The 20,547-nt window shown below is 36.6% G+C and overlaps 1 protein-coding gene across 1 annotated transcript in view; it reads right to left on the bottom strand.

The window, feature by feature from the left end:
* Positions 1 to 1,244: 1,244 nt before the first annotated feature.
* The window catches only part of RPRD1A (regulation of nuclear pre-mRNA domain containing 1A), a 72,568-nt gene continuing 53,265 nt past the window's right edge, over positions 1,245 to 20,547 (bottom strand). Inside the window, exon 7 of the mRNA XM_007167085.3 lies at positions 1,245 to 4,754. Coding sequence (XP_007167147.1) covers positions 4,605 to 4,754 — 150 coding nt within the window. The 3' untranslated portion in view covers positions 1,245 to 4,604. The remainder of the gene's footprint in view (positions 4,755 to 20,547) is intronic.

The following is a 20,547-nucleotide window of genomic DNA, read 5'->3' as shown; positions in this document are numbered from 1 at the left end:
ATATAACAGGCAGCATTATGTAGTGGTTCAGAAGCACAGGCTCAGAGTCAAACTTGGAGCTGTGTCTGAATCCCAGCTTCACCGTTTGACTTGCTCAGGGTCACACAGAATTTACACTGTGTCTTAGCTTCCCCATATGTAAAACTGGAATAATCAGGGCATCGATCGCAAAGAACATGTGAAGTGCTTAGAGCAGCCCTGGTGTACAGTAAGTACCATAAATATGTGACCTACCATCGTTGTATGTTATAGACCATAATTTGCTTTGCAGGGCATTGTTTCTCAAAGTGTAGTCAAGAATTACCTGCATCAGAATCATCTTGGTAGCTTGTTTAAAATGCAGATTTCCAAATCTATCCCAAATCTTCTGAAACAGAATCTCTGGATACAGGTCCCACTGTATAAAACCTACTGCTGCAAGGGGGGAAAATTGGAATGGGAATGGGAAGCACCCGGATTCAGATAAAGTGACCAAAGGCCATCCAGGAATGGAGAACCAGGGGCACTAGCCTAAGGACTAGACCTCCCAGACTGTCTAGATAAGAATCACAGAGAATTCTGATTCAGGAGGTGTGTGCCCTTTTTGCAAATGTCCCAAGTGAGTCTTATGAAAGGAGTTTGGCAAACACTGCCCTAGAGATTCCCTCAGATTTCTAGTATTTTCCAATTCTGCTTTAAATTCAAGATGTGGTGAGAGGACCTGTACTCCAGGGATTTCAAGGTACCAAGTGAATCTGTTCACTCAAAAGCACTACTTCTGTGCAGTAGGTCACAAAACAAGATATGGTCTCGTTCTCTGCCCAAAGGAACCTGCTATATATGGAACTGTAAAACCCATACTTTATTATCTTATTACTTGGAATTGCCTGAAATTACCTGGAATTTTAAATCATGAAGCAAGTCACGGACTTGAAAGTTATTCGAGAGCAGTGGTTGTCAAAATGTGGTCCCTAAACTCAGCGGCATTAGCATCAAATTGTTAGAAATGTAAACTATCAGGCCTTATCCCAGAACCTCTGGGGGTGGGGCCCAGCAACCTATAGTTTAATAAGCCCTCCAGGTGATTCGGATGTTCGCTCAAGTTTGGTTCCCATTGACTAAGCAAGTAGAATCTCCTTTGGCAGTTTCTCCACGGTAACATTGCTGGACACTTCCAGTACTTTGTTTCCCTCCCAGTCCATCAATGTCTCCCCCCCCCCACCCCATATCCAATTAAACAAATTCACAAAAATAATCTACACATCTCAAAAAGAACGTAAAACTTTATTAAGAACATCTTATATTGTCATCAGATACCACCAAAGAAAAAGGGGTAAAGAAATAGGGAAATTTCATCTTCCCGTGTGCTACTGCCACCTCAGAACAGACTCATGTGCGGATGGCTGGAATTACAGATGGCAACAAATGCTCTGTATAAATAAATTCAGTAAGTAACACAATGCTCCCTTTCTATACAGAGAAGAATTGGATTTACACTTTAAAAAGCTTTGATACAGTGCAACAACTACTAAACAAGACTACATCTTAGGAGCTACTTCTTAATAGAATACAAAGCAGTATAGAGCTTTATGTTATTTCATATAATATAAATTTTTTGAATGGAAAATTCAGAAAGGACATTCTAACTTTCCTAATTAATTTGTACTTTTGAGTGTTTTCTTTCTAAAGATTTCTCAGAACCAGTTCAATAATGATAATAGATGAGTTGCTCATCTACAGTGACAATTGACAACCTAGGTTTGTTATTTTAATTTTGCAGATCAGGATGACAAGGTCATCCCAGCTGTTGCTGATCCTGAAGGAGTTCTTACAGAAAAACCCTGATTCAGAGTGCATGTGAGAAGAGGTACCAAAATAGCTGCACCTGGACTGGTTTTCCTAGAAAGGGAGGTTGGCTGTTAAGCACAACTGATTTTCTCAGACTCCCGGGTTCCCCCATGTGGTTCTTTTACTTACTGTAATGATGGAAGGAGCAGAGGGAACGCCAGGGAATCTGTTCAAACTGCCACTCCAGACAGCTCTCTGCACTGTTTGTGGAGAAAAGAGTGATGGTATCCATTCAAACCAAAATACCCCTACTGCAAGTATGGCGACATGCTTTTCTCTTGAGGGGCCAGGCCAAGCTGCACTCAAAAATGCATGATTTGCCTCACGTACACAGTGAAGAAAATGCTCATGATTTAGAATCTGGTATTATAGTACCCCCAGCTAGCCCCATTTCTTGAGAAAATGTAGTCTCCCTTTTAGAAAGGAAAGCTATTTACTGCTAAGGCTTACCATGTTAATTATCATAAGGCTGAAAACATAACTTCTAAACCAGACCATATCATTTGTGTTTACAGTCAGTAAATCAACCAACAACTGAAGGCTTGTGGAGGATTGGTCAAAGGGTGAAACTGGGAGTAGGATTCAGGTTGAGTACTATCACTTATCACAAATCACATCAAGCTCTTTAAAAAATAATGCATTTTTATCATAAATATTTAGAGCAGATACTGGCATTAAAATCAGTATCTAAGTCAGAAGTCTGTCTTAAACGGTGAAAATATTTCAACAAACTTCTAATTGGTTTCAAATCTTCCCAGGAGTACATAGTTTATAAATTAGTTTTAAATGGAAAAAAAAATGTATTTTGAATAGATAAATCAACACTTCAGCAGATCATAAATAAGGTCAAGATGCTGAAAATAAATTAATACACAAGTTTTTGTTTTCACTTTAACAAAGATTAACTTACGTGGCATACTTTTACAACAGGTATAACCAGGTTTTAATAATTGTGCATTGGTTACACCCTCCACCACCATGCTGAATCTTTTTCTTACATATCCTACACCTAGGGACAGAAGTACACAAGACAGACATACACCCCAATGTGTAAGTCTGGCTGCTACACACCATTTTCTTAGCGACGTTACAAATGTTGGTCAGGATCTACTACCAGTAATTTGTCAACCACATTACAAGTTAAGTACATTCATGGTTAAGTGGATTAGATTCCTGGGTGAGCTTTCTGTGGTAGTGTTCACAGGGAATCTAATTACTACTGTTCCTGTGAAAAAATGTGCCCCGAGTTCCAAAAGTTGACTAAAAAACCTTGGAATATAAGCCATATGTGGGAACTACTTCTCTGTGTTTCTGTTTCGGAGAGGTCAAACTGTTAAAAGCACTGTTCCCAAAACTACTGGCTACTAAAAATAAATATTTGTCTTCTCCTTCACATATAAATTCATTTTAGCTATAATCTCTAATACTGAGAAAGAGTGAAGCCATTCAGACTAGTGAGACATAACTGGCTTGTGGGATTTAAAAGATGTTTTATTGACTATCTAAGTTGAATCTTCTTACAACGAAAAGAAAAATGTCTAATACGTAAAGTAATGAATGAAAAAAATGTTCATCCTAAGTCATCACTGAGTACAAACTCCACAGCTTAACAATGTGATTTAAAGAGAAAGCAGGAGAGCATGCAACTGCTCTAACACACAGGGTTAGAAATAAAAGGTAAAAAAAAGTACATTTGTTTTGGTAATTCTAAATACACAAATATAATATTTACCAGATCTACCCTGTAGTGTAGCACTGCTTAATTTCCAAATATACAGTCATTCAAAAACCTTAAGGAAACATTAAAAATGTTCCAGGCTACTTTACTGAACATTAATGAATATTGTGTTCTTGAGATATTAAAGCTAAAAATACTATTGTTTTTAAAGTTAAATGACTAAGAGAATAATAAAGTATCATTATTTTACACTTCTTTTAATCCCACAGATGGCTTTATGTTGAAGGGATCAATTATGTTAAAAGAAGCCTGATTTGACAACTAGAAATCAGTTCTAGAATCAGAGTTGTTCTCTTGGTACAATGTCAAAATTTATAACATTTCCAAAGCATTTTCATATTAATCTATCCAAATAATAATAACGTTTATTCAAGGGGGTCCCTATTTAACACTCCTTTTATTCTACACTGTGGCAGTTGGAATGGAACCCCTATAGTGCTATTGTGGAAAAGTTCTCTAGGTTCTGATCTGACTCTCAAAATGACATCCATGTTTACTGTTAAATTACTGACCTCTAGGAAATAGGAATCAAAGGCATTGAGAGGCACAGAACTGATATTTTGGTTGGGAAGAAGGGTGAAAATTAAGTTGGAACACTTAGTCCCTTCTACAATCAAGTCCTAACTATACCATAATAAATTCTCAACGAACTCCTGATTAGTTCTTACTCTTTAAGAATTACATACTATACAGTGATTAGATACTGAAGAAAATAAAATCATTTGAAAATACATGAAGAAATAGAAACATGGAATTTCTCACAAGGCCCTGAATCAAAAAAATTTACAAAAGATCTTTTGAAAATAATCACTATTTGTGAGCTTATTAATACACAGAGATTCACTTTGTTTAAACTAAGTCATGTTAACTTACCAATAAAATAGTAAACAAACCAACATTTTAAACAATTTTATAAATTACTTATTTCTTTTTGTTAATGTCACTCTCTCAACAATATACAAAAATAACACTACAGGACTATCCACCTAACCTGTCTCCATCTCTTGCAAAGTCCTGGGCCCTGGAAAGAGACTGGTCATCAATCTTCACTGTAGATGTCCCCCGCAAAGGGCAGGTGCATGTGGCTGCCAGTGACATTGGGCAATCGAGATAAGTCCGGCAGGCTCTGGATCCGGGACCTGAGTTCTTTTCGCACCAGGGAAACTCTGGCTAACTTGCGCTTGTATTCCTGTAACATCAAACCACTCTCATTAGCATTTCTGGGAGTTCAGAGAAGAGCTATCTAGCTAATGCTCTGCATTAAATCTGGTAAAACATTCAGTTTATGCTGAATAACGAGATTATAATGTGAGCTTTAGATCAGAAGAGGGACTTGGGAAATACTCAAGTAGGTAAACTCATTATTATTATTATTATTATTATGAAAAACCACAATCGTAAGCTGTTGTTTCACACCTGTAAAAAGGAGACTAAAATATTAATATACTTAACCGCAGCATATAAGATTTTCAGGTATACAGGAGCTTGGATAAGAAAAAGTATATATTTATTTTCACAAACTTAAACTGAAATTTAGCACTGTTTTCAATTGTGAATGTTGGCAGCAGACCACAGGAGCATTATCAGTATCTGTGAGTTTAACAGAAACCAGTTGCTTCAATATTACTTTACAGTTTTTCACATCTATCTTAAAATATTGTTTACATTTATGACTACTTTGAAATTATTGACCAACTGCTACATGTAATTTAATATATCAGTAAAGAAGCATATATTACTGTACAAATTTTATTATTTCAATAATTCTACTTCAATATAACTTGTTTCCATTGTAATGCTATGCATTTTATTTTCTACATTTAATATTTAACTTGAGAAGGGGTCCAAGGCTTTGCCAGATCACCAAAGGATTACAATGGCACAAAAAAAAGGTTAGGAAACCCTGCAAACAGCAGCCTAAGGAGTCAGAGACTGGAAACTAATTAAGATCATGTTTGGCTTAGGGGGGAAACAGCCCCCTGTTCTCTGTAGTGGAAATATCTTTTAACTGAAGTTTCCAGACTTCAACAAGGAGAGAGGAACCTTCTTTATTCCATCACTTAGTAGAGGTGGGATGTGAAGAGGGGACCCTAGAAACTGGGTATTATTCCCTCTATAAAGCCTACAACCCTCTCCTTCCCTCTGACCAAGGGTGATCTCAAACAAGACAGACCAGGTGAGTGATAAGCTTTCATCTGGGGTAGAAGGTCTATCCACAAAGAGCCCTTCTTCTTTAGCTGTTTCTCAACTCTGACTGAATCACCTAGGAAATTTTTGAAGAAACTCAGAATTTTCAAGAGAACTCCAGCCTCACTATCTATCAATTAAATGAGAATCTCTGGCAGTGGATCCAGAGCTCTCAAATTTTGTAAAAGCTCCCCCAAAGGATGCTAATACACAGCCAACTTGTGGCTACTTCTCTACAGTTTTTCTGTCTAAAATGAAATCAGTTAGCGAACTTTCTTTGTGTTACTGAGCCTCCTCTTTTAAAGAATAACTACACCTGGGGAAAGGAGTTTGTCAGAATTACTATATCCCAAGTGCTCTAAGGGAATGGGGGAAAGGAGAAGATTTCTGAAGCATGGGGAACTGGGCACAATGGCAGACAAAGCAGGCAAGGTTGAAAGCTGGACATGTTCTAGGATAGCTTTGGGCACATAAGAGAGGGGTCAATCCTTGCCATGTCTGCCTGTTCCTGAATTTCTAATCCATTATGAAGATCAAGGTTGAGTAAAAGAGAGTTTAATTGGGATCTATAACCTCAAGGTAAGATTTTCCTGTTCCCTTTCCCCCTTTGCCAGTGACACACTGGAACACCAGGTAGGTTTCAGCGTAACAGCTCAGAGTGGCAAACAAAAGAGAGGCACCAGAGTATTTCATTCTAGATGCATACTTTTCAGTTGGATCTCCATACACATCTCATTTAGCACACGTGTCTTCCTCAGAACATGCTGATAGGGGGGCAAACACATATCTCCATCTGTCCCACTGTTCTTACTAAATCATTCTTTAATACGTAACACCTAAAGTACTCTGGGGTCAGCATGACATATCCAGATGCTGTTCAAACATGCTCAAAAGTAATTACTCTCTGCTCCTCTCGAGGCTAGATGTTTTGAGAAATGTCTTATGTGCCTTTAGTGGTCATTACTGCTCACCCTAATTTCTAGTTTCTAGCATCCAGATAGGCTGTACTTCAATTATTAAGGTTTATATTAATCCTTTGATTCAAAGGATCTGTGGCAATCATTGATAAAAGCCTTCTACCAATTGGCAACACTGCATACAAAAAAATTGGTAAACATCAAAAGCTGCCATTTATCAAATGCCCATAATATGCCAGGCATTAAAATATGAACTCATTTAATCCTCTCAATAATCCTGTGAGAAGAGCGGTTATCCTTCATAAGCGAGTAAAATCGTGCTTTACTAAATTAGGAACAAAAGTAGTAATCAAAAGCTTTCTAATACAGCCACAGGCAGACTTTCATCTGAAAGACAAAAGATTTAAGTAGCTCTGGTTAACTATTTGATGTTAGCCTGAAGAAAAAAACAGATGAAACCTGACTAACTACCCAATTCTATGATCCAGGCCACAGTCCCAAAAGTTTTCAATTGCCTCACTGGTGGTCTAGAAAGAGGCTCCAAGATTCCACAAGTTGGCTTCCTATGGCAACGATGCTTACAATAAGATGTGTATATTGTTTTGATTCTGATGTACAATAATGATAGTAATTCTCTTAGGTCAGAATCATCAGAGCACCATGAATGCACTCTCCTCTTTCACAGCACCTTTAGAAAAATGTTGCTGTCTATTTACAATCCTCCTCTCTGCCCTACAAGACTGCAAGTGTTGTGATGGCAGTCCCCAGCATATGGCTAGTATATATTTATTAAGCACTGGAGATAACAGTGTTAAACAAAACAGATGAGGTCTCTTGCCTTTACAAAGCTAACATTTCAGGGGGAAGGAGGCATAAAAAAACATAAATATCAATATTATTTCAGGTATAAATACAATGAAGAAAATAAAGTTGGGCAATAGGAGAATAAAATACAGCAATGTGGGGGGGAACTCAAGGCTACTTTACAAGTAAACAAAAAAAGAGAGGATTAATGGTTCAAAAATTTTAAGTTTAAGAGCCTGAGGGCGCCCTTCTGCTCAGCCCTACTCCGTGAAACACAGGCTCTACCTTAGACGCGGAAGCTGAGAATACTGGAGCACGGATAACCCTTGCCCCCGATTCAGGAGGTGGTGGTCTTCACGAGAAGAGGCAAGCCAAGAGGAACACAGGCTCCTGCACCCCTTCCCTTCACCAACAGCTCAGCTCCTATAGCAGGGGCATCACTTAAAGAAAAGCTTGCCATTGTCCCCACTCCTAGTTCCACAGACCTGACTCAAAGATTTTGCATGAGAAAGCAGCCTCCTGGTGTCATAACAAATATCTAACACTGACCTCAAAACAAAATCGGTGTCTGGAAGAGATACCTGCACTCCCATGTTCATCGCAGCATTATTCACAATAGCCAAGATATGGAAACAACCCAACTCTTTGTCAACAGGTGAATGAATAAAGACGTGGTACATATATACAATGGACTATTCAGCCATGAGAATGAAGGAAATTCTGTCATTTGCAACAACCTGGACAAACCTAGAAGACATTACGTTAACTGAAATTAGCCAGACAGAGAAAGACAAATACTATATAATCTCACTTATATGTGGACCCTTAAAAAAAAGATGAACTCACAGAAACAGAACAGAATGATGGTGACCAGGGACTGGGGTGGAGGGGGGGGGGTGGGAGATGGGGAGATACTGGTCAAAAGGTACAAGCCTTCAGTTATAAAATGAATATGCTCTGGGGATCTAATGTACAGATGGTGATTATAGTTAATAATACTGTGTTGTACACTTGATAATCTGCTAAGAGAGTAGACCTTGTGTTCTCATCACCAAAAAAAAAAAAGTAACCATGTGAAGTGATGAATATATTAATTAACCTGATTGTGGTAATCATTTCACAAAGAACACGTGTCAAATCATCCCGTCGTAGACTTTATATACAATTTTATGTGCCAATTTTACTTCAATAAAGCTGGAGTGGGAGAAAAGAAATATCTCTTTTTATTCTCAGTAAACCAAAAAAATTACCCTAAGCATGAAAGAGAAAACACAAACGTGGATCCAGTGGCATGCACGTATCAGGGAAAGTCAAAGGTGTGGTAGTCTAATCCGATAAACGCATCAATAGGTAAGGCCACTAAGTCCCTTTCAGTTTTCTCATTCTTTTCTAACTAAACCTGCATTTTGCAAAAACAGCTTTCAAAAGACTTTTGTGTTTTAACCCAAATAACCTTTTTTTTTCCTAAAAGAATTTACCTCTGTTCCAGCCCCAAAGAAGGGGAAGGACCTGAAATTTAAATTTAAAAAAAAACTGCTGAAAAGCCAAAGCATTAAAAAATTAAGCCCCTTCCCTCAGCAATAAATACTGAACTGCTTTTACTGCAAAGGCATAGTGTTCTGACTAGTCTGTGTATTTAAGTCTTTTTTATAATTTTTATTTTTTAATTGAAGTATAGTTGATTTACAATGTTTCAGATGTACAGCAAAAGTGGTTCAGTTATATATAATATATAAAGAATATATCTATATATATTCTTTTACAGATTCTTTTCCATTATAGGTTATTACAAGATATTGAATATAGTTCCCTGTGCCATACAGTAGGTCCTTGTTATCTATTTTATATATAGTAGTCTGTATCTGCTAACCTAGAATTCCAAATTTATCCCTCCCACCCTGTCCCCTTTGGTCTCTTTCTTGTTTTGTTCTCTTCTCCTGTGATCTGATGACTATTTTTAGTATTATGTTTGGATTCCTTCTTCTTTTTTGTGTTTATATCTATTACAGATTTTCTGGTTTGTGGTTACCTTGAGGTTTTGGAATAGCAGTCTATACATATACGTGATTGCTCTAAGTTGCTGATCTCTTAATTTCAAATGCATTTAAAATACCCTGCATTTGTACTCTCCTCCCCTCACAATTACTGTTTTTGATATATTTTACATCTTGTTTTGTGCATCCCTTACCTCTTTATTGTGGACAGATAATTTTACTACTTTTGTATAATTTTACTACTTTTGTCTAACTTCCCTACCAGCTTTGTGTATGGATGATTTCCTACCTTTACTGTATGTTTGCCTTTATCTGCGAGCTTTTTCATTCTGTAATTTTGTTTCTAGTTGTGGCCTTTTCTTTTTCACCCAGAGAAGTTCCATTAACAGCTGTAAAGCTGGTTTGGTGGTGCTGAAATCTTTTACCTGTTACTTGTCTGTAAAGCTTTTGATTTCTCCATCAAATCTGAATGAGTCTTGCTGGGTATTCTTGGTTGTACGTTCTTCCCTTTTGTCACTTTAAATGCATCATGCCACTCCTTTCTGGCCTGCAGAATTTCTGCTGAAAGATCAGCTGCCACTTCGGGAACCAATGCTTCACCTCACTTCCTGTTGACTGTTTACATGAGTCATTTTACTTCTCCCTCACTATTCCCCCCTCATTCAACAAGGTCTGTATTTTTGTTCTTAATTTAATTGCCGGTATCACCACCACCAACACCCTAAAACTGCAAACCCTCGTCTGACTATATTTCAGCATTAATGAATCAGGAGGTGTTATCTATCTTGCATGTAGTTAGAGTGGGTTAGAGCTAGGTTGAAATCTGAACCACCATGAGAAATGCTTTTCTTTACAGCTAATGTTGAGTATATATTGTGTCCCAATCTCCATTTTACAAGACCTATTTTAAGACCAAACTTTGCCATAGAAACTTTTCCTACTTTAGTTTCACACTAACTTTCTATGGTCTGCTACTATTCAAGTTATTTCTCAACTTAAATCCTACTATACTGTTTTCTAGTTTTCGTAATTAGGGGGAAACACACCTTGTGTGTACCTATATTCCTTACAGTGTTCAGCAGAGCACTGGGTGTGAACAGGTCCCCAGTCAATTCTCCTGGGCATTAGGTCAAAAGATCTGGATACAAGTACCACCTCCTCAATTTACTACCTGTAATCTTAGGCAAGGGCGCCCTAAAATTATCTAAGCCTCAGCTGCTTCCTTTGTAAAATATGGGTATCTATTTTATTGGGCTGTGAGGCTTAAATAAGTTAATGTGGAAGTTTTCAAATTATGAAGTGCCATATGACTGCAGTTATCATTCTGGGATGGTATCAGAACCATCGCGCACCAAGAACAGCTAAGAGGATAAATTTCCTAAAATTTGGAGATCTTATTCATTTTAGGGCTGATCCAGATAGTTGTTCTAATATTCCAGGTGCTTAAAATAAACAGCTTAACTATTTCTGAATTTAAATAAATAAATATATATATATATATATATAAAGGGCTGCCTTTATCTTGCACATGCTACTAATAATTCTGCTCTCTCCTTTCATACATGACTCTGACTTAAAAAAAAAAAAAAAACTTGGAGAAATTCAACTGTACCCACATGTACATCTTTAGTGGCCATTAAGGGCTGTGGTCAACAACTTCAAGCATCATGCCTACCATATCACAGCCCCTTCCTTCCTACCCACTTCCTGAGAGACAACTGCTGCAGCAGAAAGAGGAATATATCAAGTTAGGAAGCCCAATCCCGATTCTAGTGAGCAAGCTGTGTAGCTTTTGTAGGAATCAAGTTTGAGTGTAATCCAGATTCCAGAATGCTCTGAAAACAAGGCTTTGATAACTCATTCTCTCTCACTTTTCATTTGTGAAATCAATGTTTAGGGTGCCTTTCAAGTTTAACAATATGGGCTGGACAACCCCCCGTTTTAAAAGACATATGAGGATATTTTTTTCAGCCAAGAAAACATGGACATCCTAGCATTATAGTTAGACTTTCTCCACAACAGCATTTCTTAAAGATGGAGTGACGTAGTATTTCCGTATGATACCTTATTTCCATAGTATTCCACAAGCTGTGTCTATGCAAACACCTAAGCAATTTAACTTCTCCCTTTGTATCTCACTGTATGTATCCTTAGTCTGAAATCTGGTTGATTCAGTTTTGGCTACTTAAAATTTACCTGTTACATCATTTTTTATCAGTCGTCATAGTAACTACATATTTGAGAACAAAATAAGTTGGTCCTTGGGTCACAAAAGCACAAATTAACTTTGAAGGTGGAGCTAGTTATCTTCATTCAAAATAGTATCAAGACATAATCTTCAGAACATATTATAGAACCCCTTAGGTTGATGGTAATCTTCATAATCCTGGTTCCTTTTATTTGTTCTTCTGCAGACCCCTAAATGGTTTTGTTCTTTGATATGTATTTCATTATGTCTTCTGCCTCTCTTTAGATGTTAACAAGTCTTTCTTAAGTGACTTTCTTCAATATAACTATTTAGAAGCTCTCATTCTCATTTTTCAGGATCCATCATAATTTACCTCATTTTGCTTACCCTGGGGTTGGGGCTCTTTGCTAGATTAGACAGGAAAAGTTAATTGAAGTATCAATCAATATTTTAAAAATACCACTTATTTTCTTAAAGAAGGCCAAGAAATTCCATGATGTCGGGGAGATTAGTTAAGTCTGTTGCCATCTCCAGGTAACAGAGTGTAAAGCAGGTAAAGATCTCAGTGGTTTGCCCTAAGTTGTTTTCTAGAAAACAAATACCCAAACTTAGCTTGGGATCTAGTCCTGCAATTGTTAAAAACTATTGTATATATAATTAAAATATTTTAAAAGTAAAATATCGAATCCTTTCTCATTTCTTTTCACATTATCCCACACATCTCTGATGGAACCATTTTTCCTTGACCATCTGCAGAAAAGTTACCTTTTAGTGGGAAATACTTTAGTGTAAATGAATGTCATCTAACAGACTGTCTTATATCTTGCAGTTCCTTTGAGGGCTTACTATCATTCTCTTAAATAAGTATTCTACAATAAAAGCAGATTTTACTTCTAAAATATTCTTGAAATAGGTAATTCCCACCTGTTAATAAGTTATAATTCTATTACCATGAAGGCTCATTAGCCTTCTGGATTAACAAGTAGAAAAAAAATTTAGTATTTTCTCAGGGACTTAGTTTTCTGCAAGGAACCCAATGCCTACCTGGCTATCGACTGGGTTTTTAAAAAATCAAAAATGCTAAATTGTAATGAGGGTAGATACTGTTATAAATAAGCTGTATACATGGCTAGATTGAGTGTGACCCTAACCAAGATTCTGATGTGCTTACTAAATGCCAAATGCTGTTCTAAGTGGTCCATTTAATCTTCATAGGTAGAGACTCTTATTATCCATGCATTACAGATAATAAAACTAAAGCACAATTAACCACTAATTAAGAAACTTCCTCTTAAGTCAACAGACAGGGTCAAAAAAGCTTGAAACCTAGACAGTCTGGCTTCAGAGTCCTCATGCTTAACCATTATGCTATCTTGCCTCTTGTATCTTGGAATTGTTATTGGGATGGGTATTCTTTAGAAGTGTGTTATCCAACTGAAATCTACCTTACATGAAATATAGGATCACCACAGTCACAGGACTAACAGTTATGTCCCTAAAACTCAAAATCCAACATGTTTAGGAAACAAACTGTGACTTGTATTAGGTAGTCTAATTCTGCCATTAAAACATCTCTGGAATCCCCTGTAATGGAGAGGAGCTGTCATTTTCTCATGAATAACAGCATATGGGCCTAGAGACATTTAAAAAAAAAAAAAGAAGGACTAATAATAATAGCAGCAACATACAGAAGACACAAGGGAAAAGAAACAAAAAAAGGCAAGGGGCTAGTCCAATCAGGAACGATGACCAATATTCCAGGAAAGCTGAACCTATCACTAATCATCAGTTTTGACCTTGGAGGGGTAGGGGGAGCCAGGAGCTGATAGGCAGCATATCACTGAGGTCATTTCTCTGTAAGCAACTTCAAAATCAAGTGGGAAGAAGGAATTTAAGGAAGTGAGATATAACAAATTAATTTTTCTACTTGTCTGATATTTAAACTAGGAAGTACACTTAATTATGCTTTCTATAAATTTTCATTTTGTGTGACCTTTTAGCCTAAATTATTTTCATTTTCTGTGTGACCTTTTAGTCTCACTCCCTTAGTATGTATTACCCAATTACTAAAGAATCACACTATTTCAGGATCATGGAGGTCAGCCAATTTGGTATTTCCCAAATTGGGTGTCCCATGGAACATTGTTACACAAGGCTTTAATAGGCAGGCCATAAATCAGAGGTTCTGGGCTGTTTGGGAACACACATAGTTTCTCTGCTACATCCCTGCTCCAATCTCCAATATGCTCATGTCCAGAGTGAAGCTCCAAGAAGGGAATCTGGTTTGTAACATTCCTCAAAAACCTGAAATACATGTTTGCTGAATATATACTACCATCTCCCATAGCCAGTTGTTTACATATAGAATAGTGAGGCAAACATTAGACCCAACATTTCTCTTGTCCTTGTCATTCAACCTCTTCTTGACCACCTTCAGTAACAGCAAACACTACTTTACCCTTCACTTTTAAAGAACAGTTTCACTGGATATAGAACTTTAGGTTGGTGTTTTTCCTTCAACACTTTTCACCCCACTCCCTTCTTGCTTGTGTGGTTCTACTGAGAAGTGCACTGTAATTCTTAGCCTACAGGTAAGATGTTTTTCCCCTCTGGCTTTTTTCAAGGTTTTCTCTTTGCCTTTCATTTTCTGCAGTTTGAATATGACACGCCTAAGTGCAGACTAGATTTTTTGATATCCTGTCAGGTGTTTGTTCTGTGTTTCCTGGGTCAGTGGTTTGATGTCTGTCATTAACTCTGGAATTTCTTGGCCATTATTACTTCAAATATTTCTTCTGCTTCATTTGTTCTTCTGGTATTCCAAGCACATGCATGTTACACTTTTCCAAACTGTCCCACAATTCTTGAATGTTCTGTGTTTGGTTTTCGTTTTGTTTGGGAGGGGAGGTTGTTGCTTGTTGTTGTTCTATTTTCTTTTTGCATTTCAGTTTGGAAAGTTTCTACTATCAAGCTCATTGATTTTTTCCTCAGCAGTGTCCAGTCTACTGAGGTGATCATCAAAGGCACTTTTCATTTGTCAGTGTTTATTTCTAACATTTAAAATTTGCTTTTGATTCTTTCTTAAGCATGTTCACCTCTACTTAAATCTGTTCTTGAATGGTGTCTACTTTTCATTAGAGCTGTTAACATATTAATCAGTTATTTTAAATTCCTGACCTGGTGATTGCAGAATTTGTGTCATACAAGAATTTGTTTCTGATCCTTGTATTGTCTCTTCAGGCTGTTTCTTGCCTTTTGGCATGCTTTGTAATTTTTTCAAAAGCTGAACGTGATTACCAGGCAATAAAAACTGAGGTAAATAAATCTTTATTGTGAGGTTTTACATTAATCTGGCCAGGACTGGGGCTGTATTTAAGGTTTGCTGTAGATGTAGATAGCTGAGGCTGAAACATTAAGTAGTCCTTTCACATTAGGCCAGTTCTAATTGCCAGAATGGTCTTGCTTGTCACCTGGAACATATCCACTGGTCCTAGGTTCTGCCTTCTTATGTAAACCCAACTCTTCTCTTCTGATAGCTTTCAAAGCATCTGAAGACAGGTAGCACATAAATTATGCCTGTCCTCAAGTCTAATCTCTGATATCCCCATTTGTTCAACTGTTCTCCAATGCATTTTGTTTCCATTTCCTTTGCCATCCTGGCCTCTGCCTCTGAATAAACACTGTGGTAAGTTAATTCCCTTTACTAATGCAGAATCCAGCATACATAAATTTATGTTCAATACATAAATCTGGCTGTTGTTTAACCAGCATCCAATAAAATAGAACGTACTTTCCATATTCTGAACACTTAGTGCAGCTTAACACTGTTTATGTTACCACAGCTATGTCACCATGCTAACAGCTACATGACCGCTGCTTTCTTCCATGAAGTGATGCCAAGCCAGGTCCTGATCATGTTGATGCAGTTAGCTTAAAGGAATCTAAATGTAGGAACTGACAGTAGACATTTTTAAGCAGAGAAAAGTGATAATGAAAGCAATGCAAGATTCACATTGATTCCCATTCAATTTGCACTAGTTATGGACCAATGGTTATTAAACTGTGAGCCAAAGATGCGTATTAGAGGCAGCCCTAATTCAACTGAAGTTGTAAGCAAATTTGTGCCTGTGTGCATTTTTCAAAGCTGTTGGCAACTCAAAAAAGGTTAAAAAGGGCCATGTTCTCATATTTCTGCAATCTTTCTGATGTTTCATGAATACACCTTTTTAATCCAAGAAAACTGAACACATTTAGCTACGGCCCCAAAAGTCAAAAGGTAACTAAAATCTCATTAGGAATTAGAATATAAAGCACATTATTGTAGCATACTGTGTTTAGCATCTAATAAGTTATCAGAATTTATCAAATTTTCTGATAATGACCTGCCTAGTTAATATATGTGCATTTTCATTGTATGTAAATTACCTCAATTTTAAAATGTACTAAGTTTATTAATCCTAAAAAAACCCCAAGACTATTACTTTATATTGGAATAAGATCACTGGATATTAGAAAGATTCCAAGAATGGAACTGGCTTTACTTTGAAGCAGTGCCTTTCTCCATAACCTGATCTAAGCATGACTAAATTTGGGAGATACTTTACAAAGAATTTTTGCTTTAGGAAGTTATGCCTGACAGAATTCTGTCTGTGAGATTGTTAGTGTGAATGACATAAGGCTCTCCTTAAAATTTTGATTAATTTAACTAAGAGGTTCACATTTTACTTTATCAAATCTTATGTGTGCAATGATATCAAAATTACCAAGATAAATTCTAGTTCTAATATGAATCTTACTTCAAAAGTAAGGAGTGGATAAATTAGAAGGTATAGCTATCAAAAATACCACTCCCCCGATAAATTACAATGGTGTACTGAAGGACTTAACTTAGAGAGACAATGAGGACTTGTAGTAAATAGATAACTTCCAATATTCTTGATAGTAAATATCTCCCCCCCACCCCAATCTGTCACATGGACCTAGTTCTTTCAGTAAATCCAATAAGTACAACTTATTTATCCTGATGTGGGTAAATGGACCTTTTTTAAAGTTCCACCCGTTTGAAATAAAGGAAACAAAAGATACAATAAATGCTAGCCACCTATAATGTTGTTAAAAAATCACTTTCACAAACATTTTTTAAAAGATGAGACTGAATATACACAACTATTTAAAACAAACAAAAAAAAGAGTGGAGTGCAATACATTAAAATATTAATAATAAGTGTTTTCAGAGGTTGGTGTAAACTTTTGAGTTGGGTTTTTTTTTCAGTATTTTCCAAATTTTCTATAATAAACATGTATTGTTTTTATGATGGGAAAGTGTTTTAGGAATAAAAGGCAAGGAAAAAAATTTAAACTGCATATTGCTTTCAAAAGATGAATTTCTAAAGTACTCAGAAGTTTCTAACGATAAGAAGGGAATAAGGGAAAAGTCAAAAGCACTGAATTTTAGAACTTAAATAGATCTCACCAATCATTAGGTTTGATATCTACATTTCGAAGATGAGGAAAAAAGGGCTTGCTATTGCAGTTTCTTCAAGTTCACACAGTTAGTTCTAGAACGCATAACTCTCAGTTCATTATTCTAATCCATACTCCATACTCACTGAAGACTAACCAAGATAAATACTTCAGTTGGATGTAAATTTGTACATACAGTATGGCTACAACTGTCTAACATTTTTTATAATTATGCTTACAATGGTGTTTTTAATCTATGATTTTTATAAGATTAAGGAAATACGATGAAGTGTTATCAGGAGCTAAGTGGTTTTAATGTATTCATTTTAATGTAATTAATGTACTTTTCAAATTTCCTTTGAAGATGTTGTTAATTAATACTTCTGTGCCTCAGTGTTCTCATTCATAAAACAGGTATAATAATAGTAATCCACCTCATACAGTCACAAATAAAATTATGATCAGTACCTAGAATAGTACCTGCACACGGAGTAAATGCTAAGTATCAGTTATTATTTTATGACAAAAATTTAAATCATCTCCCTTACAATGGAGTTTAAGTGCAATAGCAGGTATCAGGTTAGGCACTGGTAATTTTTCACCCACATAATGTATGGAAATGTTTCCCTTATGCAGGATTGGGATATTGCATTCAAGAGGCCAAAGAATTCTGGGAATCTAAAAACTAATAATCTCTTAGAGGCTTCAAGAGCAGGGTTTCTTGATGAATAGGAGTTTTTGTTGTTGTTTTCATTATGAGTGTAGACACTCAAATGAAGGAAAACTGTGCTCACTGATGAGTCAGGAAGGAGTAACAACATGCAATTGCAGAGAGAATGAAATCTAGCAGGCAGAGCCCGAGCTGACGTCCTCAAAGTCAATCTACCTCACTAGCACTAGTCATCCAGATGCTCCACTCCTTCCTACAGATGAATTCTCGGACAGGTCTAGGTAGCGAGCTGAGGAAAAAGACTCATCTGGCAATACCAGCTGCTGGATGGGAACCAACATTAAATTCTGGCAGGTGTGAAGAACGCTGTACTCTTTGTTCCTATCTTCTTTCTTTTTCCCAGTTTTCCTTCTTTCCATCTTTTTTCTCTCCTCTGTTTTTGTTCCTTTGCCTCATGCTGAGTTCTACTGTCAAAGGAAACTCTTAACTCTGTTATCATTTACAACACAAAGTTCATTTTGTGTGAAATGTACATATACTATATACCAGTATACCTAATACTATGTATATACACTATATACAGATAATCCTAAACAGCTTTTGTGACACCAAATTCAGATTTTCACACGTTGGTTAGCAAACAGGTCAAAGCTACCCTATCATGATACTACTGTCAACATTTCAGTTTTGTACAGCAGTCTGAGGAGTTACGTGGGTGCTGATACTTGTGATAAAAACAAACAAACAAACAACAACAAAAAATACAAGGATAGAAATCAGACATGCTAAGAGTGGCAAATACTTGCCACACAGATACTCCCTGGACTTTGGCTGGCTTGCTGTATGTTCCATGCTAAAAGATAATGAAAACAGAATTTTACTATTCTGAATTGGGATTCAACATCAAAAACTCCAGTAATCCAAAAGTAAAGGGAATTTCACAGATCCAAAGAGAAGACGATAATGCTTCTTTACATTTCATGAGAAAGCAAGAGAAGATGGCAAATTGTTACACATTTTTTGCTTGACAGATTGAAGTTGATGAGACTGCTGTCAAAATCAGCACTGCAATATCCAGTTCAATAAAAACTAAATCCTTCAACTTGAAGATCAGTTCTTCCTGACTATATTATTTTTAAATTGCATTGTCTATATTTAATAATTAATTTATGTCCTTACTAACTTTATATCTCAAATAATACATGGGGGCTTAAAAAACATCAATAACTACAGCAAGGAAGTTTATAATTTTAAAAAATCTCTCTGGGTAAAAACTGTCCCTCTTAATATATGCTTTTGTTGCTAAAATTTAGTATAATTTATTTTTATTCACATTTTTAGGAATGCATCATGTGCCAACAATGGAGCACTGACTTACTACACTACGTTTAAACTTCATCAGCACAATTTTAGTTTTTCAAAATCTCACAAAGTATCTCACCTGTTCGACTGTTCCACTCTCACCTACTCTCATTTCATAGCCATTGAGGTTTTTATATCATTGCTTACATTGTTTCCTTGCTTACTTGCCTAGAATTCCCAAACATTCCTTTGTTGATCAGAATAAAACATTACAGAGCTTTTCATAACATGGCTGTGAGGACACCCTGTTTTCTGATCAATACTAATTAGGGATGGGACAGGATCTCGAGGTGTTTAGGCGTTTTCAGTAGTTTACATTACTGTGCTGAATTCTCTATCAACTATTTCCTAGGAGAAAAGTTCTTCCCTCTGAATCTGCTGTCTTACGTACTGTCCTTCCAAAAATGTTTGATGGTTCCAGTGATGTTACTATCTTTATGTAATTAGACTGTATGTACAACCTACTTGGGTTGTCAGTAAAGTGGACAAGATCCAACATGAATTATCCCAGGGAATGGTTTTCCAGATACAGATGATCCGCATCCCTCCTGGGCCTCACCAGCCTGGAGGAGACACTACCCTTCTCCCCTGTTCCAAGCTTCTACAAAGACACAGACACCTCACCACTGCTACCTGGCCCAGGAAGGGGGGGAATGCACAGGAGTCGACCTCCCTGATTGTTTCCACTGCAGCACCCTTAGTCACTGTGTGTTGTTCCAACTTCCTTCTTCCCAGTGTTCCACTTCTGAGCATAGAGCATTTGTGTAAATGAGATGCTCCCACCTTTAAGAGGGCACATGCCAGGATGTGGTTTATTTCTTCAATTCAATTCCTGTCAGTAATCCACCTTCTAAGAAGACTGCCATTTGAGGGAGGGGGGCACCTACAGCATTCCTTCTCTTATTAGAGTGGAGTTATTACATACCTCATATGTAATAAATATAATTCTCCACTTTATCTACATCTATCTTTTAAGCAATCTTTATCAATCATTATGAATAGAACTTTCTGTGACAACGGGAATGTTCTGCATCTGCACTATCCAACAGAGTAGCCAAGAGCCACATGTGGCTACTAAGCATCTGAAATATGGCTAGTGCTGATAATTTAAACTTTAATTGTAATTAATTTAAATATCACTGTGGCTAGTGGTCACCTACTGAGCAGTGCAGCTCCTTATCTCTACATTTCACCTCAACTCTCCCATTTCATCTCTCTCCTTCCATTTCATTTCTCTTCCTGTTTCATCTCCCTCTCTTCATTATATCTTTATATTTATGTAATATATATGTAACATAAGATGTACACATCTTTATTATATAATTATATGATAAAGACAGACTAACTAGGTTTTATAATTTCTTTAATATATATTATCTTTTCTATAAGTTCTAGGAGGT

The sequence above is a fragment of the Balaenoptera acutorostrata genome, chromosome 13, assembly GCF_949987535.1.
Source record: "Balaenoptera acutorostrata chromosome 13, mBalAcu1.1, whole genome shotgun sequence".
Lineage (NCBI taxonomy): Eukaryota > Metazoa > Chordata > Mammalia > Artiodactyla > Balaenopteridae > Balaenoptera > Balaenoptera acutorostrata.
The sequence above is the reverse complement of the archived record's forward strand: the minus strand, read 5'-3'. Positions and strand labels throughout refer to the sequence as shown.